General features: G+C 38.9%; 1 protein-coding gene across 6 annotated transcripts; it reads right to left on the bottom strand.

The window, feature by feature from the left end:
• Positions 1-1,664: 1,664 nt before the first annotated feature.
• cdh19 (cadherin 19, type 2) lies at positions 1,665-19,136 on the bottom strand. 6 transcript variants are annotated; one of them, XM_018765809.2, is made up of 13 exons: positions 18,996-19,136; positions 18,884-18,900; positions 14,532-14,677; positions 14,030-14,324; positions 13,197-13,316; positions 12,328-12,495; positions 10,346-10,533; positions 8,174-8,427; positions 5,902-6,038; positions 5,643-5,764; positions 4,918-5,035; positions 4,346-4,597; positions 1,665-2,762 (listed from the first exon to the last, which is right to left on the bottom strand). In XM_018765809.2, the coding sequence occupies exons 3-13, from the start codon at positions 14,643-14,645 to the stop codon at positions 2,254-2,256; spliced, it is 2,277 nt and encodes a 758-aa protein (XP_018621325.2). In that variant the 5' UTR covers positions 14,646-14,677; positions 18,884-18,900; positions 18,996-19,136; the 3' UTR covers positions 1,665-2,253. The 6 variants fall into 6 exon arrangements, with proteins under 6 accessions (XP_018621325.2, XP_018621324.2, XP_018621322.2 ...); XM_018765808.2 differs by having other exon boundaries at positions 14,532-14,919; XM_018765806.2 differs by adding an exon at positions 17,259-17,330 and having other exon boundaries at positions 14,532-14,919; positions 18,884-19,136.
• Positions 19,137-21,568: the final 2,432 nt, after the last annotated feature.

Consider the following 21,568-nt stretch of genomic DNA (forward strand, 5'->3'; position numbering starts at 1 on the left):
ACCACATACAGTGATTTTTCACAGCGACCAGGAGCTGGAGCAATGCAGGGTCTTGTCAGAAACACAAAATTTACTCAATACCTTAAATGACAGGAGATGAATCACTTGAAAGGTGAAATCACCGGTGGTAGGAAAAGCAGGAGCAATTTCATCCTCAGGCCCAAAGTACCTTAAATGGCAGGGTTTATAAGCAACACTGGTTGATACCTTGAGGAGGATCCTGAGGGTGGCCTGTGGAAGAAACACTGTTCATAGTAGTGCAGCCATCCTGAGTGGTATGAAACCCTAAAGAGAAGAACTCTAACATAATTGATCAGTACAGAGCTATCTCCAGTTGTAGCAGGTTAGGTATTCTTCAAAATTTTTACTCTGTGTTTAGCAGTAGACGTCCTCAAGAGTGCATGTATTTCAGGAATATGGCGTGCAGATGCTTACAATATACAGATGTGGTGACGTAGTTGATCAGAAAGGCATTTCAGACTAAATCTCACAAACATCTTTGGCTTGATATCTCATGAGAAGTTGGTGACATTACTGTGGTACCAAGTTCCAAGCAACCTTAAGGATGCCAGTCTGGATAACTTCAATGAATTCACTGTATGATTATGGTGGTACAATCAGAGAGGCATGGGTTTGAGAACACAGTTATTACAACCCTTATTATCTCTGTGATCCTATTCGCTCTGGTTATGAATATGCTAATGAAGTCAACTGGGGTAAAGAACAGAAGTGAGGAGTCAGGAGACCATCCTTTAGAGCCTTGACCATGGCAGCATTGTCCATGCCAGTATGTAGGTGGATTTTAGACAAAGGATTTTCACCCTGATACCTGTAGATCACTCCCTACCCCCATGATTGCTATGCCCCTCTGTGTGGATGTAGTCCCTCTTTCACTCATTCAAGATGGGTCTCATATCTCTTTCTGAGCCTTTTTCTTAACTGCTTCAGCACTAAAGTGATCACATCAAAATGTCATGCAACTGTGGATTTTTTTTTTTGATCAACTGCAGTTGATGACGTTTTTATTTTTGTGCATTCTTTCATACACTAATATGAACAACATATTTCTTCCCGGATTGAAAAAAGCGTAACTCAACTTCATGCAGCTTTCATACATATGTTTTGGGATATACAAATATATATATATATCAATGAATTACAAAAACCACCAATAGTACTTAAACAAAAAAAGAAAACAAAAAAGGAAGATGTCATATTTCAGCGCACTTGTTAAAATGCATTTTTGCTTTTATGGTCTTTTGTGAATTTTCATTTTAAAATCTTCACCGAGATTAGGACAGCAAAAATGTTTTTTCTTCCACTTTTGCACGTCTAGTCGATCGCTTCCGTTGAAGTCAGTGTAGGAAACATATGCATGAAATCCGCCAACGCTGTGGGTCACTATCACAAAACCGAGTTATGCCGTGTTTTACCCTGAAAAATGAGAGGTGCTTATGAAAACAAGAATGCCTGTAGTAGACCAGTACTTTGGTTTGTTGCCACTATTAGAGCATCTTAATTTTTTCCTTTATTATGTGAATAGTGGGCGAGTAACAGGCAGAGTGTGTTCCACTATGGATGAGTGACCCATTGTAAGTAGTGTATCTAGCAGTGTAAATCACCACGGTGAATAAGGTGTGTGGGCTGATAACACTACATAGAGTTCATTGGAAGTCACTCTGGAGAAAAGCATCTGCTAAGTGAATAGATGTAAATGTATGTAAATGAATAGATCAGCAATGTTAATCTTGTCCTTACTTGCATAATAACTGAAAAGCAAAACTTGTATGGTCATGCAATACATTACATCTTAGCTTAGGAATATACCAGAATATACCAGTATGAGTGATGTGGACAGATTTTTAAAGCAGAACCCATGAGGAATTGTCTTAAACTACAAGTCTCACACGAACATTCATTTTATATCAAACAGAGGATTACAAATCGAAACATACATTTAACAATTCCACTTGGATATTTCAGAATAACTTTTACCCCACTTTCTTTGGAAACGTGAAGACGTCAAATAAAAATGCAAACATTGTTAGTTTTTCAAAAACACTACACATCTAAATTTATTGCCCCGCAGTTATAAATAGGTGTATCAAAAATTGTTGTATTACAATCGTTTTAACAAAAGGTCTAATCAAAAGTTAAAGGGCAGAAAAGGGTATGAAACAGATTCTGCGTCATTCCTCATAGGCAGCACCCCCACCCCCACCCCAGTTTTCTTAAGAGACTTGCAGTGCTGTCTCAGAAGTGTGTTTCTTCCTCTTTGCCCCCATGCCAGAGTGTCAGCCTCATAAATGGCATCCCCTGGTCTCTGGGTCGCTCTGGACTCTGCTCTGACGTGCTGGACTCCAGAGAACTGAGTGACCCGGCAGAAGAGCCCATCCCCTCAAAGGCGTAGGTGCGGAGGCAGTCGAAAGGTGGCGCATACGGGTCGTGATCCGCCTCGTACAGCCTGTCCTGGATGAACTGGCGGAAGACCTCATCCTCAGGGCCGACGTTGTACGACTGCCGAAGTGACATGCGGATGCTGGCTGCCACCTCTGCTCGCCACTGCTGCCGGCCCTTCCGCCTGGGATGGGGCCTGAGAGGGACCGGAGGACTGGCCCCCGAGTCGACCTCGGCCCCTGGCTCCATGTAGCGCAGCACCTTCTCCGAAGCCTCCCACGGGTCTGGCTTACTCTCGTCTTCCTTCGACTCTCCCTGCTGTTTCTTCTTGCGCCTCCTCACTGCCAGCATTAGTATGGACAGGACTGCGAATGTAAAACAGACAAACATGGAGCTTGTGGCAAATGAGCGGTTAATGTAGAGTCCAGGATTAGTCAGAAGGGCACTGTGGGTCAAGTTCAACAATTATTGCCGCCAATTATAGCTCATCACAAATTAACCCTAACCATAACCCTTACAGCAGCCAAAGTTTAGTAGTCATTTGCAGTCTTCACTTTGTATTTTCATGTGGGCGAAACATTGTCACGTACATTTGTAAACATATAAATCATTTTTTTTTTTTTTTTTTTCTGGAAAAACAGAGAACAGCTTTACGCTAAAGATTTTATGAAATCCATTATCCAAGAGTTAGGTTTTGTTAATGAAATCCTGCTAATCAGGATGGGGATCAAATGAATAATAAATGCGTTAATGACATTATACATTAAGACACTGAATACTTGCCAGGTTGATGTAAAGATGTTTAGTACAAGTGGAATTAGATCAAGCTAACTCCACTCTGTCCAAAAAAAAGAAGTATCCTTTAATTGGATGGGAAATTCAAAAACCAATATAAGGAATAAACCACAAAGACCCGAGAATGTGATGGAACACAACATTTTCAGTAATGGTGTTTTTTTTTTGTTTTTTTTTTGCACAAAGAAGAGGACTTAGGAAAGTTCATATATTACTAGATACTGCTTGAAGTTTACAATCTCTGTGCATTATAATAATAGATGCTGATATCAGGAAGTAAAATGATGCAGATTGCTTGTTCCCCAAGCAGTATCTCTGACAGTTTTAACTTCAAGACAAATGTCACCAGTGTAAATGTCTATGTTATTGAGACAGACTCTAAACATCTACTGTCCATGTTGTGATGTGTTCAGAATAACCTTACTTTAAATTTTTTATATATATATATATATATATATATATATATATTGTAATTTATCGGTTGTTATGTTTCAAATATCCGAGTGGCATGGTGGCACAGTACTGCCACCTCAAAGCACCTCGGTGGTATGAAGGAATGTGAGTTCAAATCCTGCACAGTATATGTGGAGTTTGCATGTTCTTTCTGTGTCTGTTTCCTCTGGGTACTCAGGTTTCTTCCCACAGTCCAAAGACATGTAGTTCAGGTGAGTTGGTGACTTGAAATTGCCTTTGGAGTGTAAGTGGCTACCCTGATTATAGACTAGCATCCCATCCAGGGTGTACCCCCCCTTAGCCCTGCACCCAGTGCTTCTCGTAAATGCTCCGGATCACTACAACCTAGCTCAGGACAAGTGCTTCGTAAAATGGAATGGAAGTTAAGGTGAGTGGTTTCAGACAACGATGTTTTGAAAACTTGGCTGCAACAAAACAGTTAATATTGCTAATCTAGACTTAACATTGTTCATGGTTTTACAAAAAAGCTTACATGACTGCCGTAAAATTATTACACAGTTATTAAAGTCATTATACCGGGCAATCCCTGTTTTAATTCCTGTTTTGCTGGCTTTTTGGAAGAGTTAGACCTGAATCTGTGTACATATAGCTTTTCTTTTTCGTTCTATTGAGATTATGGAAATGATCCTAGGTGACATTGAGTACATGAGAGCTGTTGGCTTGGTGCAGCTGCTCTTACCTGTGGCCATGAGAAGACAGACCAGGACACCAATGAGAGTCTGAATGCTGAGGCCCATCGTAAGGGCAAAAGCCTCCACTCCACCAGCCGGACAGTGGCCAGTCGGGTGGCAGCTGCAGACAATGATGGTGAGAGTTGTTGTGCTGCTGAGTGGTGGGACACCGCTGTCAGCTATGACGATGGGGAGAAGGTACTGGTGACGGTCCTGTCGTGTGAAGGAGCTCCTGCGGGTCAGGATGCTGGCTGTGTTGTCTGTGTAATGCAGAAAGGGAAATCACTGCGAAGGCGTCAGTGTTACTGGGGACCAAGGCTAGCAGGGTATTAAATATTTACACTTATCAATATCTATTCTTGCTATAACGACCTGGTACTTATAATAATTTGGATCAGCACTGAACATGAATATCAGGTCCTTGTTCATACACATTCATTGTTGAAAGAGAGGTTTTTTGGGTTTCTTTCTGTTGTAGATGATTATACTGTTGTTATGAATCATAAACTGTTATACTGTTCCTTGGGTTCCTTAAAAGGAAACCAGTTAAACACACGTGAGCCCTCTTCTTGCTTCTGACCTTGGTTGTCCCTCAGAGTGAAGTTAGGGTTGATGCGCTTCTCGGGGACCAGCGTGAAATAGAACTGGTGTCCCTCTTCCTCCTCGTCCTCGTCCACAGCGCTGATGAGATCGACGAGCTGGAGGATGGAGACGAGGCGCTTGCCTTATGGGTAACGTGACAAAGCGATCGAGAGCCACGCGAGAGACCCTGCGGAGAAACCGAACGCGTCCCTTCCCCAGTCGCGGCGATTCATTCAAACTGTACTTGAGGGGTTGGCAAGAATTTTCTGTACGTTAATATCGTCTTATGATGAATAAATATTAAATCATGTGTAAATATTTAGACTTATTAAAGCTTTTGCACAGCAGCTTTTTTATTGTTCTTTTTATAATATATACTAACAAACTTATTTTTGATATTAATATAACTAGATACAGAGCCATATATCAATAATCAATAATGCACATCTCACCTCCAGACAGCTGCTGCCTTTGGACCCGTCGGTTGCAGGTTTGAATCTCACCCCTGGCTCTAGTACCATGGAGTAAGGTAATAAGCCTAAATTCCTCCAGTAAAGTTACCCAGCTGTTTAGATGGGTAAATAATTGTACTGCAACAGTCTCTTTGAAGGAAAGTGTCAGCTAAATGAATAAATATGAATATATACAATGGTGACCCCTCACCTGAGCTAATTGAGAGAACTTTGATCTACAGTACAAAGCAAAAGTGTGGGTAAAATTTACCTCTCCAGACTGTACTCCTTCACAGATGTATGGATGATGCTCTCTAGAAAACTGCGGTGCGTTGTCATTGACATCCAGCACTTTGATGAAGACCAGCACAAAGGAAGACAAACCGTTTTGCCCTGCAAAAGCGGTTCATCAATCATTCAGTCAATAGATAAACAAAAGTGGAGCATTTGTTGCAATTAAAAGTCCTGTAGGGGAACCATGGAGTTGGTCCATATTCAGCTCTGGGTCTGGGCTGAGTGCTCTGGCTTACTTGTCTCAGTGGCTGTCACAGTTAAATTGTGCCAGGCTCTACTCTCTCGGTCCAGTGGTTTCGCCACAATAATTGTTCCATTGTTCGGATCGATCTTCCACATTTTCTTCACATCGGTGTCTTTTTCAATGCTGTATCTGGGGGAAAAAAAAAAAAAAGATGAAAATATGTGTTTGATTTAAATATTAGCCTGATCGCTGTTTTTAATAATAATATCATGTAATCTGAATGTATGCATATTTCTATGTCCAGTCACTATACGTTCTGACTGACAGAACTCCATTATATTTTGAGTGTAACGTAACTTTAAACCTTCGACCAGCTGGGCAGTTTTGGTGCAAAGCAGCTCTTCCCAGAATGTCCTGTTTGACAGCCTGTGTTAAGATACAGATTTTTTTTTTGTCTTATTTTTTTCCTTATGAATTAAATTAAAATAATGCCTGCCATTAAACGATTTATTGATTTATTTTGTTAAAATGTGCAGTTAATACATTTTTAAAGGAAATTTTACACCAAAAAATTTGTGCTGCAATGGAAATGTCTGGGAGAGATACTTCCATGGATTGTAATTCCAAATAGCACGCGGCTATGGTTCTGCGACAAGCATCCAAATGACGAAAACTATGTGCTAACTGAATATCAAATTCTCTCATTACACTACTACCAACACCTTTGTACAGCTTATCCTATCACTGTTAATTTCGAAGACCTTAACCATGAAATGAAAATGATGAGGAGGAAAGTAATGTCAACACCCGTCCATCATCAACAACAACTGCTTGTCCCGGCAAGCGGGAGCCTTACCCTGCAACACAGGGTGCAGGGCCGAAGGGGAAGAGGACACACCCAGGACGGGACGCCAGTCCATTTCAAGGGACCCCGAGCAGGACTCAAACCCCAGACCCACCATACAGCAGCCACTGGCTGAACCCATCACGCCGCCGCACCCCCCACAATGTCAACACTAACGTAATAAAAAATTAATATGACTATTAATGGTAGCACCTGATAAGATAAAATCTGACACAGAAAGAAGGTACAGAATGGTTTGGAGCATATCCCAGAAGCAAAGGGCATAAGGCAGCGTTCACCCTGGATGGGATGCCAGTGGATCACAAGAAAATCAAACACTCACTCATTCACCCCTACATTCACACACTACAGGTTACTTAGAGTGACGATTCACTTTCAACGTGTCTTTGGACTCACAGCAGAAGAGAGAGAAAAACCACACTTTCATGGAGGGAATGTACAAACTCCATACACACTCAGCCAGATTTGAACCCATGTCCAAATGCACAGCCCAAGCACTGTGAGACTCCAGCACCACAGACAACAAGCGGTTGATAAAAACAGCAAATACATGTATTTATTTTGGAGCCGTTTAGGGCAAATTCATTTCTCAAAGGCAAGAGCAAGATGGTAGAAGCAGGGTTGAAATTGGCAACTGTTACCAGTCATTACCCCTAATGTCTACACTACTGGCTGTAGCACAATTAGAAAACCTGGATATAAAGTAGTATTATCCAAATATCCACTCAGTTCAGATAGTCAAAATCCTAAGAAAATCCAAATCCCTGTAGGGTTAATAAAATCTATGAACATGTGTTACATGTATTCATTTAGCTGATGCTCTACCCAAAGATACCTGCCTACCATGGTTTAACCATTACACAACTGGGTAATTCTCACTGGAGAAATTTAGGGTATAACAGTAGGAGGGATTCAAACCACTGGAGCCAAATTGCTGGTTCCAGTGGCATGTAGTGGTGTCCCGTAAGGGGGAAGCAGGGGAGGAAAGGCAGACAGATTTAATATAAAATGAGGAAAATCCATTCACACTATTCAAAAGTTACATTAAATATTCACTAAAATTTTAATAAACTGCAAATGGCCCTCAAATATTTGTTTTAACATTATCATAAATTTAGAAAAAAAAAAAGTTGTACCACTGCCCCGGATGCAGCTTTTTTTTTTCAGTAAACAATGCAATATCATATTCTTAATATATTAAACATATGAAAACTTTTTTCATTTTTCCTTTTCCACTTTTCCACTTCCACTAATGTAATCAAGTAGGAGTAAAAGTAATAAAATGAAAAACTATGCAGAAATGTAATTTCTCAAAATATTTTTTTAAGTATAAGAAATGGGGTAAATGTTGCATGCTACTGTTTATGTCTGATTACGAGGCAGACTGTTCATTTTTTTTGAGAAACAAAATCATTTTGAGGTGAGAACTGGGACATGACTGCAATGAATTTAGGGTTACCTAACAGGATTATTAGCTGTGTCCGAATCCCTGGCACTGACGGTGCCTACTGATGTTCCCAGGGCTGCATTTTCATGAATTTTCCAGTCATACACCTCCAACAAAAAGACGGGAGGCTCATCCACATCCTCCACAACGATCTTCAAGTTGGTCCGGTCTCGGAACTCATCATAACTGAGGAAGCGCGTATCCACATGGTCATTCCAAGCTTCTGCAGCCAAGAAAAATTGCCTTTTGGCTTCATAATCCAAGGTCTAAGAGTAAAAGAAAAAGAAGGAGTTGACTGGAGCTTCTTGTTATAATCTAGGTGTCGTGTACCTGGCATTTTGAAATACACTGAACCTGGGAAATATTATAACTTAATTACACGCTAGTAAAAGTATCTAGTCAAATCATTTACATACATGTTGTCAGTCAATGCAAGCAGAATTTGTGAAATAGGATACATTTAGCAATATTTAAATTCAAATTTATGAAAAGTATTTGAGCTAGTTCAAAATTATGTATTTACTCTAAACCACCGGAACATTCTGCACTGTAACATGGAAAATGTGAAATATAATTAATGACATTAAGTAATCAAAAAGCCAGTCACACAGTCTGTTAAACCTCTTGCATGTAAATCCTTTAATGATTAATAAGACTCATTATACAAAATAATAACTGTAAGAATCAATTTTATGAACTAATGAATCCCAGTAAGACGACTACTATATTCTTTAAGTACCGTTCCAAAACGGTACGTTGGGCTGAATAAATTGATATTTACTTATCCCTTGAGAAATTAACATTTGCTTGAAAATGAACATTTTTTATAGCCAACGGACAGAGAGCAAAACTTGCAGCATGGCACCTTCTTTCAAATTCATACAATTTTCTCTTAATTGTGGGAATAAAAGTAGGCTCTCACATCACATTAAGTTCTCTTATGTAGTTTAATTTTGTTTTACTTCTTGTTTTATTTAGGTGGTGATGATGATGATGCAGAAGTTCCATCTTTATGTTGTGATGTTTGGAAGGGACATCATAAGTGTCTGTAGTGAGGAGGAGTGCATGGGAATAAGCGAAATAAATTCAGCATTTTTGCCCCAGGTGATTTCACGGTGTATGTTTAACCTATATACGAGAGCCCAACACATAGAACCAGCCCCAGCTGACAACCAAGATAGATATTTCATGGGGAGTAGTGGAGGGCAAGCAGCCAACAGCCAGCAAGTCTACAAAAATGTAATCGTAAAATTGTACTTGTCATTGTTTACATAAATATCACTTTCACAAATCATCACCTCAAACAGTGAATGTTATAGCTATTTGGAATAGATTTTATTTTACGCGTACCATTTCTTTACTGTTGTGATGATGGGGAAGACAATAGCAAACTATTTAGCAATATTTAAAGGCAAATCCTAGCACTATAATTTGTATCACACATCTTGTGATTGGTTCCGCACTGAATATTTTTTTAACAAATTGAAAAGACCTACAGTATGTAAATTCTGCTTGTAAAGGGAAGATGGCTACAATCTTGGAATAAAATGTAAACCAGAAGGATTGTTCTATGGACCTAAAGCCATGTGACCCTACAAGAAATAATGCTCATGTGTAAAGAAATGTCAAGCATCACAGCAGAAACTGAAATACTGCCAACAACAAGATTGCCTTTGTATTCTCAAACTACACTTAGTTGACCCTTTTCTCCAAAGCAACTTACAATTATTTACTCATTTATACAGTTGGGTAATTTTAATAAAGCAATTTCTTAGGATAAGTACCTTGCTCAAGAGTACTAGAGGCAGAAGTTGGAATCAAACTATCACCTTTGGGGTTGAGAGGCAACAGCACTAACCACTAAACTATGAGCTGTTCCCAGGCAGATGAAACAAAATTAACACATAACAACAAAACCTTCCCCATAAAAAAACTCAACCACAGATAACTAATAAGCATAAATGAAAACACAGTTGACAAGATGACAGCAGAACTTGCAAGAGCCCACAAAATGGGCTGCAGAAGATGTTTTCATAATTTCATTCTTCCTTTTTTGACATTTAAATGTTTGCAGTATTTTGCTGTAAAATGCAGCAAAATCAATCAGTCAAAATGAATATAGTCTACTGGTGCTGGTACCCTAATCACCTGGCAGAAAATAATATGATTATTCAATTTATTTACCTTGGCAAGCAGAATTATGCCTTCCTGTGTGACTGGATCAGTGCGGATGTGGAATGTGTCACTTCCCTCTTTCTCTTCCAAGCTGTAGTTCATCCTGGCATTGACACCGACATCACTGTCATCTGCTTTTATCCTACCCACGGTGGTGCCAACAGGGGCAGACTCTGCCACACCAAAGGAATAGAGATCTGTGGAGACATGGAATGAAATGTGAAACAAAGGCGTTTCGTTTTTATGAGCGCGACCGTCTGAATTTTTATTTTACTTTTCTTCATTTGCAAGATGTTTACATGCAGTTGGCTCTTTCTTGAGCACTGGATCATCATGACTAGTTCCGTAACATTTTGAATTGCAATGATTTTTATTTCATCCAAAGTGACATGGAGGTTTACTTTTGTAAATGTAGAAAAATTCTGCAATTTGCAATTTTTCAATTTGCAAAATTTTGCAATTTTGTAAATTTTCCAACTTTTCTGGTTTTTACCTGGAGCATCTTGAGTTGCCTTGCTAAAGGCAGCAGAAATACAGTAGAAATAGGATCTGGACCAGCAATCCTGGGTTTAAAGGAAGCCTACGTGCTTTCCGGTGCTACACTAACTGCTGCCCCAAATAATGTGGAGTAATTGCACAAGTCCGTATTTCACAAATCAGAATAATTTTTATCTTATGTGTTTCCATTGTAACGTGCATTCAATGAATCCTTCTTTTGAAAATGTCAAATTTTGTGCCACTAATATATACTGCTGCCTTTTTCTTTTATGGATATTGCTTGGTTTTTAAGCTGAGGTAGTACTATTACTGCCAAAAAACATGGGTGCAATCTGCAGCAGAGGATCAAATAAAAATGCTTGCGCTCAGTGAAATGACTTCTTTGGAAAAAACTTCCCTCAAAAAAAAAAAATGTTTGTAAGAAATAGTGAAAGGTTCATTTCAGAAATTACAATATTGGCAAAACTGCAAAAGTCTGCAAAATTACATCTTCAAAACTGTTTTTGTTAATACTATATGAAAACTTAAAAGTGTTGTACAGGGAAAAAAAAACAGCAATTAATTGTTGAACTTGAGCCAGTTTTGCAAAGCTCTAGTCCTCTGCTAGTAATTCATTTCCATAAAGTTGATCCATACAAAGTTGATGCTTGTTTGCAAAGGTCATGACAAATGTTCTTTCACGTGTGAAGGATTAAATGTCTCTAGTTGATTTACAGCGTGCATCGCACTGGAAATGTATTACGGTGTCCAAGATCTATAGAAAAAGTCTCTCGTTGTGAAAGCAAAATTGCAAGTGTTTCATCGTATGACTTCAGCTAGCTCAAGTATTTTGACGAATTCTGTATAAATATGTACTTGCTGTGAACATGGAATTTGCATTTGTGCACAAAGTACTTGTGTGCTGAATTGGTAAAGACTAAAGTACTCTTGTAATTAAGTGATTCATTGATTGAGCGATTGATTGATCTACAATTGTCAGATTATCCACATTTTATTTTAGGCATTTATACTGGTGTACAGTATATTATTTTTTTGTCTACAGATCTAATTTGTTTCCTTACTCTGTCCAACAACATTTCAGATCTGTGCACAGAAAGTTTGATTACTGCTGCCTATATCTGCCGATATTATCCTTTCACTCCTTGGGCAGTTAAGTGTTGCTCAGGAAAGTGATGCTTGGGAGGGTAATCTGGAATGTAATGTAAACTTTTTTAATAAGGAAAGCTTGCTTTTCGTGCTCCAGTGCACTAACAGACTTTGTAATATGGTTTTACTGGTCAATGTCACCATGTTCGTACAACTAGGTTAGAACTAAATAAAAATGTTTAATGATCCAGTAAAAGCTAATTGGCCATAACTATTATACATTTTGCATATAGAGAGCAAAGTGGTTTCACTAATGAGATACAATTATTGTGTTCTTATTAGAGGGTGAGTCAAAGGCAGAGATTAAATCACCCAGAGTTCTGTCTCAGAAAGATAGTGCAACTCACTGTGTTGGAAGATGGGTCCATTGTCATTGACATCGGAAAGGCTGACAGTCACCGTGGTAGTGGCGGAGTAGCCCCCGGACAGGCCCATCATGTCCTTCACCTGCACAATCACAAAGTACTTCTCCCGAGCCTCCCTGTCCATGTCGGGCAGTGAGGTCACAATAATACCTGAAAGGCATGAAGTAAAGCCTGTGCTCCAGTGTTCAAGGAGCCCAAGATGTGGGCAATGTGTAACCATCCATCATGGTATGGTGCGTCTCTGTGCCTACTCCTATAATGACCTTCACAAGAAATTTTGACAGCATAGTGTGTAACCATTGAAAAAGAGAGTTTGTCTTCTAAAAGGCATAGGATTTGAAAGCAAAATATGTAAAACAGCAGCTGATCATAAAGATTTCATGATTGCCTGGACTTGTGTTATGTTATGATGACCTGATGAATAACTGGTTATGGACGTTAAGGGAAATTTACCAAAACCATTGTTCTTTTGATTATTAAAACAGATCATGTTTCAGTATGCCTAATGGGAAAAAACTGTAACGTTAGTCTAAAATCATCTAAAAGTGGTGTTTTACAGGTTTCACAGAGGCATACAATACACAAGGTCATCACGGTAATTCTGCAATTTACATTTGAACATCAGAAAGACTCCGGCATACATTAAGAAAAACAAAGTATACCAGCATAACTGTTTTAGACATCGTGTGCACAATACCGGTGACCGCTCACATCGCTTCTGCTATAATCCCATAGACCACTACCTGACAAATTCCACAGCTACTGAGAACAAAATGAGAAGAAGAAAATTGCAATTTCAAAAGCTCATTGTTATTCTTGAAAACACCAGCATTCCTATTATGTTGTGCTACCTGTTTTTGGCTCTACTGAGAAGTAGGGCTCCCCTTGCAGTATGGAATAGATGAGCTTGGCATTGTTCCCGTACTGGGGATCGTCAGCATCTGTGGCTGTCACCTGCATCACTGTCGTCCCTGCAGCAGGAAATATTAGACGGGTGCTGTTGGTCCAAGTTGGGATTCACGTGGGAATTTAAAAAAAAAAAAAAATTATGGATTCTGCAGAGTTTTCTCAACTGGGAGTGGTGTGCTCAGTGTTTTGAGTGACACTGGGGCATTGGGGAGTGTGTCTGACTGTCAGACACACACACACACACACACAGACTTCTTCCTTAGCAAAGGCATCTGCTAAATAAATTCATGTAAATTTAAATTTGATTCATTTTCATAGCAATCTTTTTTGTTTGTTATTGTAACAATTGCTAATAAAGTATGTTACAATTTCTAAACATTTAAAATTCTTTCAATATGAAACATTTTCATAGAAAGTAAAGAAGGCTGGTTTTGTATGAGTGATAAATGTGTTTTTAATAAATCTCCCTTCCACACACATTACCCACAACTGCTTGTCCTAAGCACGGTCACAGCAACCTAGAGCCTAACCCAGCAACACAGGAGGGGACAAATGCAGAACAGGATGCTAGTCTGTCACAAGGCACCTCTAGCAGGACCTGAACCTCAGAGCTACCAAAGACCAGGCCCTCAGCAAACCCACTGCACCACAGGCTTTGGGAAATCACCGCTAATTTATTCTCATATTGGACTTTTACAGATACACCAAGCTAAAAAAAAAAAGGATTTGCTAAACACATTATAATAATTATATCAAAATTTGAGGGCAAACATACCTGTAGGAGACATTTCTGGGATGATGGACATGTAAGGTTCATTCTGGAACTGTGGCATGTTGTCATTTATGTCCTGGACTTTCACTATGAATTCTGATTCAGGTTCAATGGGCTGGTTGTTTTTCCGGTTTATGGCCTGGGCACGGAGGGTATAAAAAGCTTTCTCCTCTCGGTCCAGCTTCCTTAAAGTCCGAATCTTACCCGTGTATTCATCTATTTCAAACACGTCACCAGCACCCTCACCAGACAGAAGGTACATGATCGACAAATCCCCCTTGTCGAAATCCGATTTCAGCTACATCAGACAAAAACAGAGACAGACAAGGATTTTGAATTTTCTCTTCTTAATTGAGACATCACTCTTCTTCAAGTTGTTATGAAAAAAATTATGAAAAGCAGCATGATATTTGCATTCAAGGTATTTATTTTTATGTATTACTTCTACTAAATTGGGTAATGCAAACTTTTAAGACAAAGTTACTGCAAGTTTTCTTTGATTTACCTCCCCAATAATCTGTGGAGCAGGATCTTCTTCTGGGACAAAAAATTGCTTCCATATCCAGCCGCGTCTGAAGCGCCGATGAGCCACATGTTGTGTAGCGTTGGGACTGCGCATTTCTAGACACGGCCTTTTAGTTTGTGCATCTTCTGTTGCGTAGCATCCCATCACAGATGAGACAATTAGCAAAGGCAGCAAAGCATAACAGTCCATTTTTCAGACTCAGGTCTAATCTTATTCCTCCTCTTTTCCAATCAATACAGAAAAAATTGGGCAGGTGTCAGTGCTCCATTCAAACTTCCATTGCTTATGTCGCAAGTAGAGAGGAAAAGTGTGTTATACTACGTCCGCCACACAGGAGCAGTCCCATCTCCTATATATTCCATTCCTTCTGCAAGACACCAAAAGAATTGCCCAGCACATCAATAAAAAAAAGAGTTTTGAACATCAGAAAAATACAACAAAACAACAATAATTTAATTTTTCTTTAAATGGTTAATAAAAGCTATGTGTTTTACACCTTGTTTCAGAACCAATAAAGTCACTCATCAAAAGTCAATACAACAATATTACAATATTATCAAAACTGGAAATAAAAACTAGTTACAGCAGACTGGACTAGGAACATTGTTCTTAAATGACAATTACCATCCCAGAAACAATTTTAATATAACTTTCAGACGGGTGTAACCAAAAGCGGTCAAAAATAGTTAATAAGTGGGACCACACACACACACACTTTCTGAACCGCTTGTCCAATACAGGGTTGCAGAGAACCAGAGCCTAACCTGGCAGCTCAGGGCATAAGGGACACACGCAGGACAGGACGCCAGTCCGTCACAAGGCACCCCAAGTGGGACTTGAACCCCAGACCCACCAGAGAGCAGGACCCGGTCATACCCACTGCACTACCATACCCCCATAAACTAACATACAGTTGTTCTCAATTTTCTTCTGACTTGTTTTTTTTATTTCCAAAAATGTTGTTAAATGTCCAAAAATTTGTTTGCCAGTATAAAGCAGGTTTGAATAAACTCAGAAAACAATTAGCAAACAAACTCACTTAAAAGTGAATGTTGAAATTAAATTGTTCACTTGGTTTTATGGTTAAGTGATAAAAGAACACTGGTAGCTCAGGAGTTTTATTATTGGTCTTATCCATTTAGAGTGATTTTCATAAAACCTCCAGTTTAATAGGCATTCTGTTTCCTTGCAAACTTTTCAGAAAATGTGATTTTCCTTTCAGTGCTTATATGACTAAAGACATTTTGATGAAAGATGGTCAAGTCGAGCATTGCACAATATTAAAATGTCAGTTCTCCTGTTTATTCCAGCTGAATCGAAGCCTGTATTTAGATGAGTAGGGGAAATGCTGCAATAGTTTCTGAGACGGAAAAAAATGTTTCATTGGGGTTCGAGGGTACATCTCTCACAAAACAGCATTCATGCCATTACTGTGCTTCATCTACCAGTTTAAATGAAATCACTCATTTCTGAGTGAACTTGTAAGTGAACTTGGGATGGAAAATATGGCCACATCTCACCCTTTGAAAAGAGCGTCTTTATGTCTTCAATAGATTTCCTTAAGAAAAATGTTCGTATTAAACATTGTTGAACTGCATGCTAAATATATTTTTTTTTAAAAAATTGTTGAAATAAAAAGCTTGCTAGAAATAGCCTAAAGGCCAGACAAACTTAAGATGGCATGTCGCTGAAAAAAATTTCTATTTTAATACAAGGCTATGGATAATTTCAAAACATCTGAAATATAAAATCCATTTTAGGTTAAACAAAATGTTTTTTTAGATGTTTCATGGTGATTCGTGATTCAAATTAATATGTATCTGAGTAATTTGTCATTTTGAAAATGATATCATATGAAAATAATTTCAATTGGACTCAAATACAAAGCTCCCTGGCAAATAAGTTTCCTTTAGTGTGTGTTTTGTTCCTTTATTATTCATTCACGACTGATAACCACTTGCCCTAATTTAGGATCATGGTGGTCTGGAGCCTACCTCAGGAACATAGGGCCCAAATTATAAAACTAGCATTTAACCCCTGCACTTGAGAAAAAGTTTACATTAATTCATCTATCAGATGCTTTTCTCCAAAGCAACAAACAATTATTGCTGTCTAATGTTTTGGAGACAACTTTATCCGTATCTTTATATCGTCCAATACTAGATACTGTACACTATAGCAAACTCCCAGCAATCATTAAGCCATATGTATACCTGAGCAATGTAACATCTATATACATAGTTTTTTAAATGCTTCATATGTACATGTTAGTAAGACACAAATAGCTATTTCTTTTGCTACAGTCCACATGATTAACCTTAATTTAAAAAAAATAAATAAATAAAGGCATTTCCTGTTACTAAATATAAGGGTTTACCTTTTTTTCCAATCAATGACTTTGATTGTTCAAACCGTTTCTTAAATAAAGACATGGCAATACAAAATGTTATCTGTTCTGTTTGTTACTACTCGGTATGCAGTAAAAGATGAAATTGGTCTTAGAGAGAAAGCTAAAAAACTTCAAGCAAAAAATTCAGAAGTAATGAAAAGAGGGTAACAGAAACACAACAGACAAAATGCACATTTTTCCCCTAAAATGTCTATAAGTAAAAGTATTGATGCCAAAAATTGCTCTGAAAAGGAAAATTTTTCCATGAATTTACTTCAGTGGCAGTAACACATTAGATGTAAAACATTACTACCCACCTCTGATTTTTGAAAATTGCTCTGATAAGCAATTTTGAACACGTGGGTCTTAAACCTGGATTTAAAGAGGTCCTGAAATAATGCAGAGCTCCATTGTATTCAGACCATTCAACTGCAAATGAATTTGAAAATCTTCTTGAAGGAGCAATGATTATTTTTGTCTTGCTACTTTAACTAACTTATCCATATGACCACACTTCCCAAGATTTCTAGTATCCAGAATCCCATTACATGTCAATAAAAAATTCAAATTGAAACGTACTGCCATCATGTAGAGAACACACCTGGTTCCTAGAAAGCAAATAGCCTCAACAATAAAGCTGAGTAACTGAGAAGGAGGTTTGCTGAAAATTAGAAATGCTTATTGGAGTCTACTAGTAACTGTAGTTACCATCCTCAGGTTAATAGACAGGTGGAGTGACCAAACGAAGAAATAATACTGCAAAATTACAGTACAGTTCCTGGGGTCAGTTCCTCCCTAGGGCACAATACACACAAAACATGCTAATCCACTCATCAACTGATCTCATGTCCTTTCAATGTGTTTTAGGTCACCATCCCATAGCCCATGGTTGCCAGTTATGTCCTAGCCATTGATGAGTGGATGATTGTTATACCTGGTGGACTGTGAGGTGCAATTGAAATTAATATCCCATTAAAAACCTCTGCCATTAAATACATTTCTGAGTGTATTCTAGTAAATTAAGTTATTTTAAATTTGAAAATGCCTTTCAAGTATACCTGCTTTCATGCTTTTGGCAATGAAAATATGATTTTGCACCAAAGGTATTTGGTAAATATAGTATTTATTAAATGTTCTTGTTTGTGCTGTGTACTTAATTGTGCAATATATTGTCAAGTCAATGAATACTTTTAAAGTAAGGACTAACTTCACGCTGCGTAAACATGGTTCTATAGATTTCTGCTACATATATGTTTAGACTGCATTTAGAAGTCGGAGAGGGGCCTGTTTTGACAATGGCTCAGTGTTTTCAGTTTCTCTGTTATTTATGAGTAACTCTGCTGTCAGATATTTGAAGGTGTGAAACTTTATGTTCTCCCTTGCAAATTGCTGTTTGGGGCACATCAATTATCAGTCTTCATCAGGCCTCTTCTCCAAAACCCGACACATTTAATTGGTCATGGGGGGCCGCGTTGGGACGAGATGTTTACTGTTCTGCTTCACAAAACCACTGACACCTCATCTTTCCAAAGAGAGAACACTGTCCGCCCCTTCTTGAACAACAATTTTTTTGCAAGCCTAAAAAAAAAAGTTTTGAACTGAAAACACAACAAACCAACTTCCAAAATAATTAGCTCCGCATTTTCATTATTGATTTTTCGATATCAATAGTTAACGGCACACATTCTCATAAAAAGAACTCATGCTAATTGAACTGTGATTGACTTTCTCCTTACACAATGGCATTTTAGCTTGTTTTCAAGCGATAAAAATCACATCACACACATTACTCACACTGAAACACATTAAATTCAGTGAAGGAATTGTATTTCTTGGAATAAAGATATTTTCGAAACGTGTGCAATTTTTTTCAGAAATACATTACTCTGAACCACAGGCTGCTACAAACCCTATCTTTGAAAAGAGTAGAGACGACACTTACCACATAATATGAAGGTTCTGTATGACCAAAGTTAGGGAAAAACACAGTTAGAATGCAATTTATTAATGTGACGCAGTCAGCTCTTGGTCATAGCCACGAGTAACCGGCCTACCTTCCTAAAAATTGTATTCCAAATCAGTCTTTGGCAGTTTTAGCAACAGGTGCGAGGAACCATTCTGCCCCGCTTCCTTGAAAATGTACAAAACCTGACTGAGACATTCTAAAGAACACCAGGGCAACAAACTCCAGTGTGCTGGAGGAATATGTCTATTGATTCCCGGCACTGAACTTTCCCAGCTCCTCAAACTCTCCCCTCCTCTCTCTCTTTTTTTCTTTTGGTGAAACTTCTAGAGAGGAAGAACAAACACAGGCACTTTTGTCTGGAATCACATCAGAACTGAGCTGTACATTCATAGGCTTCATTATAATGCAGACAGCCAAAGCCTGGGGATACCAATGGATTTTTTTTTTTTTGTCCTTTGCAAACAGTACGGCATTTATGAGAATCTAGCTGGTGCAGGAGCACTGCAATTTATCTTAGGCAAGAATTTCTATTTTTTGGGGGTTCAAGTTCATATTTCAGGGAACAGCTGTTCATCTGGGCCGACCTTTAATGTAAACTCGTGAAAAAGATGGTATTTGTAAGATGGCACTCTTTTAAACAAAAGTGCCTGGTTATAGATGCAGATGTACAGGATGGTCTGCGGGAGACGTGCATTATTATACCTTTCGGAGGGGGAATACAACTGTTCTTCCTTTGGTTAATGTGCTTAAATAAAATTACGTAGCCAAAAAGGGGTTTAACCTGATCCAGATACGATTGCTGCATATGTAGCCATTCCTGTATCTATTGTCATATTCTCTTATTTTTCAGATGAAAAAAACATCTAACAAGAACACTGTCACAATAGAGGAATACAAATAAACTTTTCCCGTTGAAAAGAAGTTCCAAATAAAAGGCGGAGTGAAAAATCAAAAATCAGAACAGTAAATAAAATAGAGCAGTTTGTTCAGATTAGGGGGTGCGGTGGTGCAGGGGGTTTGGCCAGGGCTTGCTCTGCGGTGGGTGTGGGGTTCGAGTCCTGCTCGGGGTGCCTTGTGACAGACTGGCATCCCGTCCTGAGTGTGTCCCCTCCCCCTCCGGCCTTGTGACCTGTGTTGCCGGGTAGGCTCCGGCTCCTCACAACCCCGCTTTAGACGGTGTGTGTGTGTTTTCAGATTGCTCCCTGATGTTAATGCCTGTGCTGAGTCCCAATTTAAGTTATGTTTTTGATTATGAGGAGACCTCAGGAACAGTGGAAAACATATCCCTGTAATAGAAAGGGAAAAATTAGCTTTCTTTCTGTTTCTTTGTTTAACTGAAGCTTTTGTTCAAATGGACCTACATTGTTAGGGGATGTGCTGAGTCCATCTCCCTTTCCATTTCAACTCTGAAGTTTGGTTGTGACTCATTCTTCTCAATGACTGCTTCTTAAGAACAGTTCATTCTGCATTCCCTAGAGTCCTTAAAATACTTTTCCTGTTAGTTAAATAATAAAGAAATAAATAAATATTTTAAAAAAAATAATAATTTCCAAGAAAATGTAAACCTTACCTATGATTTCATATTAACTAGACATATTTACAAGTGCTGCATTGTACATATCTCTCATATTTTTAGATGTCTCATTTCTAAAACATGTTTCCCTCTAATAATTTCAAAGACCACCGTTTATCGTGCAAGTGAAACTCCACAGGTGGCAGTTAATGGATGCAAACACAAATGCCTACTTTGTCTAGTGGTCTGAGTGGTAAGAATTTATGTATTTGTAGGGGGTCTTGAAAACTGGTACTTTACTGTCAGGATGTCTTACTGGTATCAAATTAACATAATAGCCACAAGTGCTGATTGAAGTGTCAATCTGTGTTTATTCTGATAAGGTGGACTGCTTATGCCCGTATATGAGTCAGTTTGAATATATCCTACTCTGGTCTCCACTCATGCAACTGCTTGTATTGAGTTCCACAAAGCCTACATATGTATATAGAGGCCATAGAGGCCGGAGTCTACTATAGCAGACAGGACCCAAGGCTGTGCAAAGATGCCTCTGAAACAGTCCAGCAAATAGTAGCAGGGTGTAAGATGCAAGCTGGGACAGCGTACACTGAAGAGGCATAACCAAATGGCTGGGATAGTGTACAGGAACATCTGTGCAGAATATGGATTGGAAGTCTCCAAGTCCAAATGGGAGACACCACCAAAGATGGTTGAAAACAGCAGAGCGAAGGTCCTGTGGGACCTCAAGTTCCAGACTGACAAGCAGTTGCTGGTCAACCAACCAGGCATAGTGGTGGTCGACAGGGAGGAGAAGAAAGCAACTGTGATAGATGTGGAATCCCAAGTGACAGCAATGTCAGAAAGAAGGAGCATGAGAAGATCGAGAAGTATGAAGAATTGGAACACATGCGGAAGGTGAAGTCCAGAGTGGTCCCAGTGGTAATTGGAGCACTTGGGGCTGTGACCCCCAGACTGGGACAGTGGCTCCAGCAGATTCCAGGAACAACATCTGAAGTCTCTCTCCAGAAAATTGCAGTCCTAGGAACAGCTAAGATACTGTGCAGAACCCTCAAACTCCAACGCCTCTGGCAGAGGATCTGAGCTTGAGGAAGACACACACATCACCCTATGTAGGAGTGAGAGGGAGA

This window comes from Scleropages formosus, chromosome 5 (assembly GCF_900964775.1).
Source record: "Scleropages formosus chromosome 5, fSclFor1.1, whole genome shotgun sequence".
Lineage (NCBI taxonomy): Eukaryota > Metazoa > Chordata > Actinopteri > Osteoglossiformes > Osteoglossidae > Scleropages > Scleropages formosus.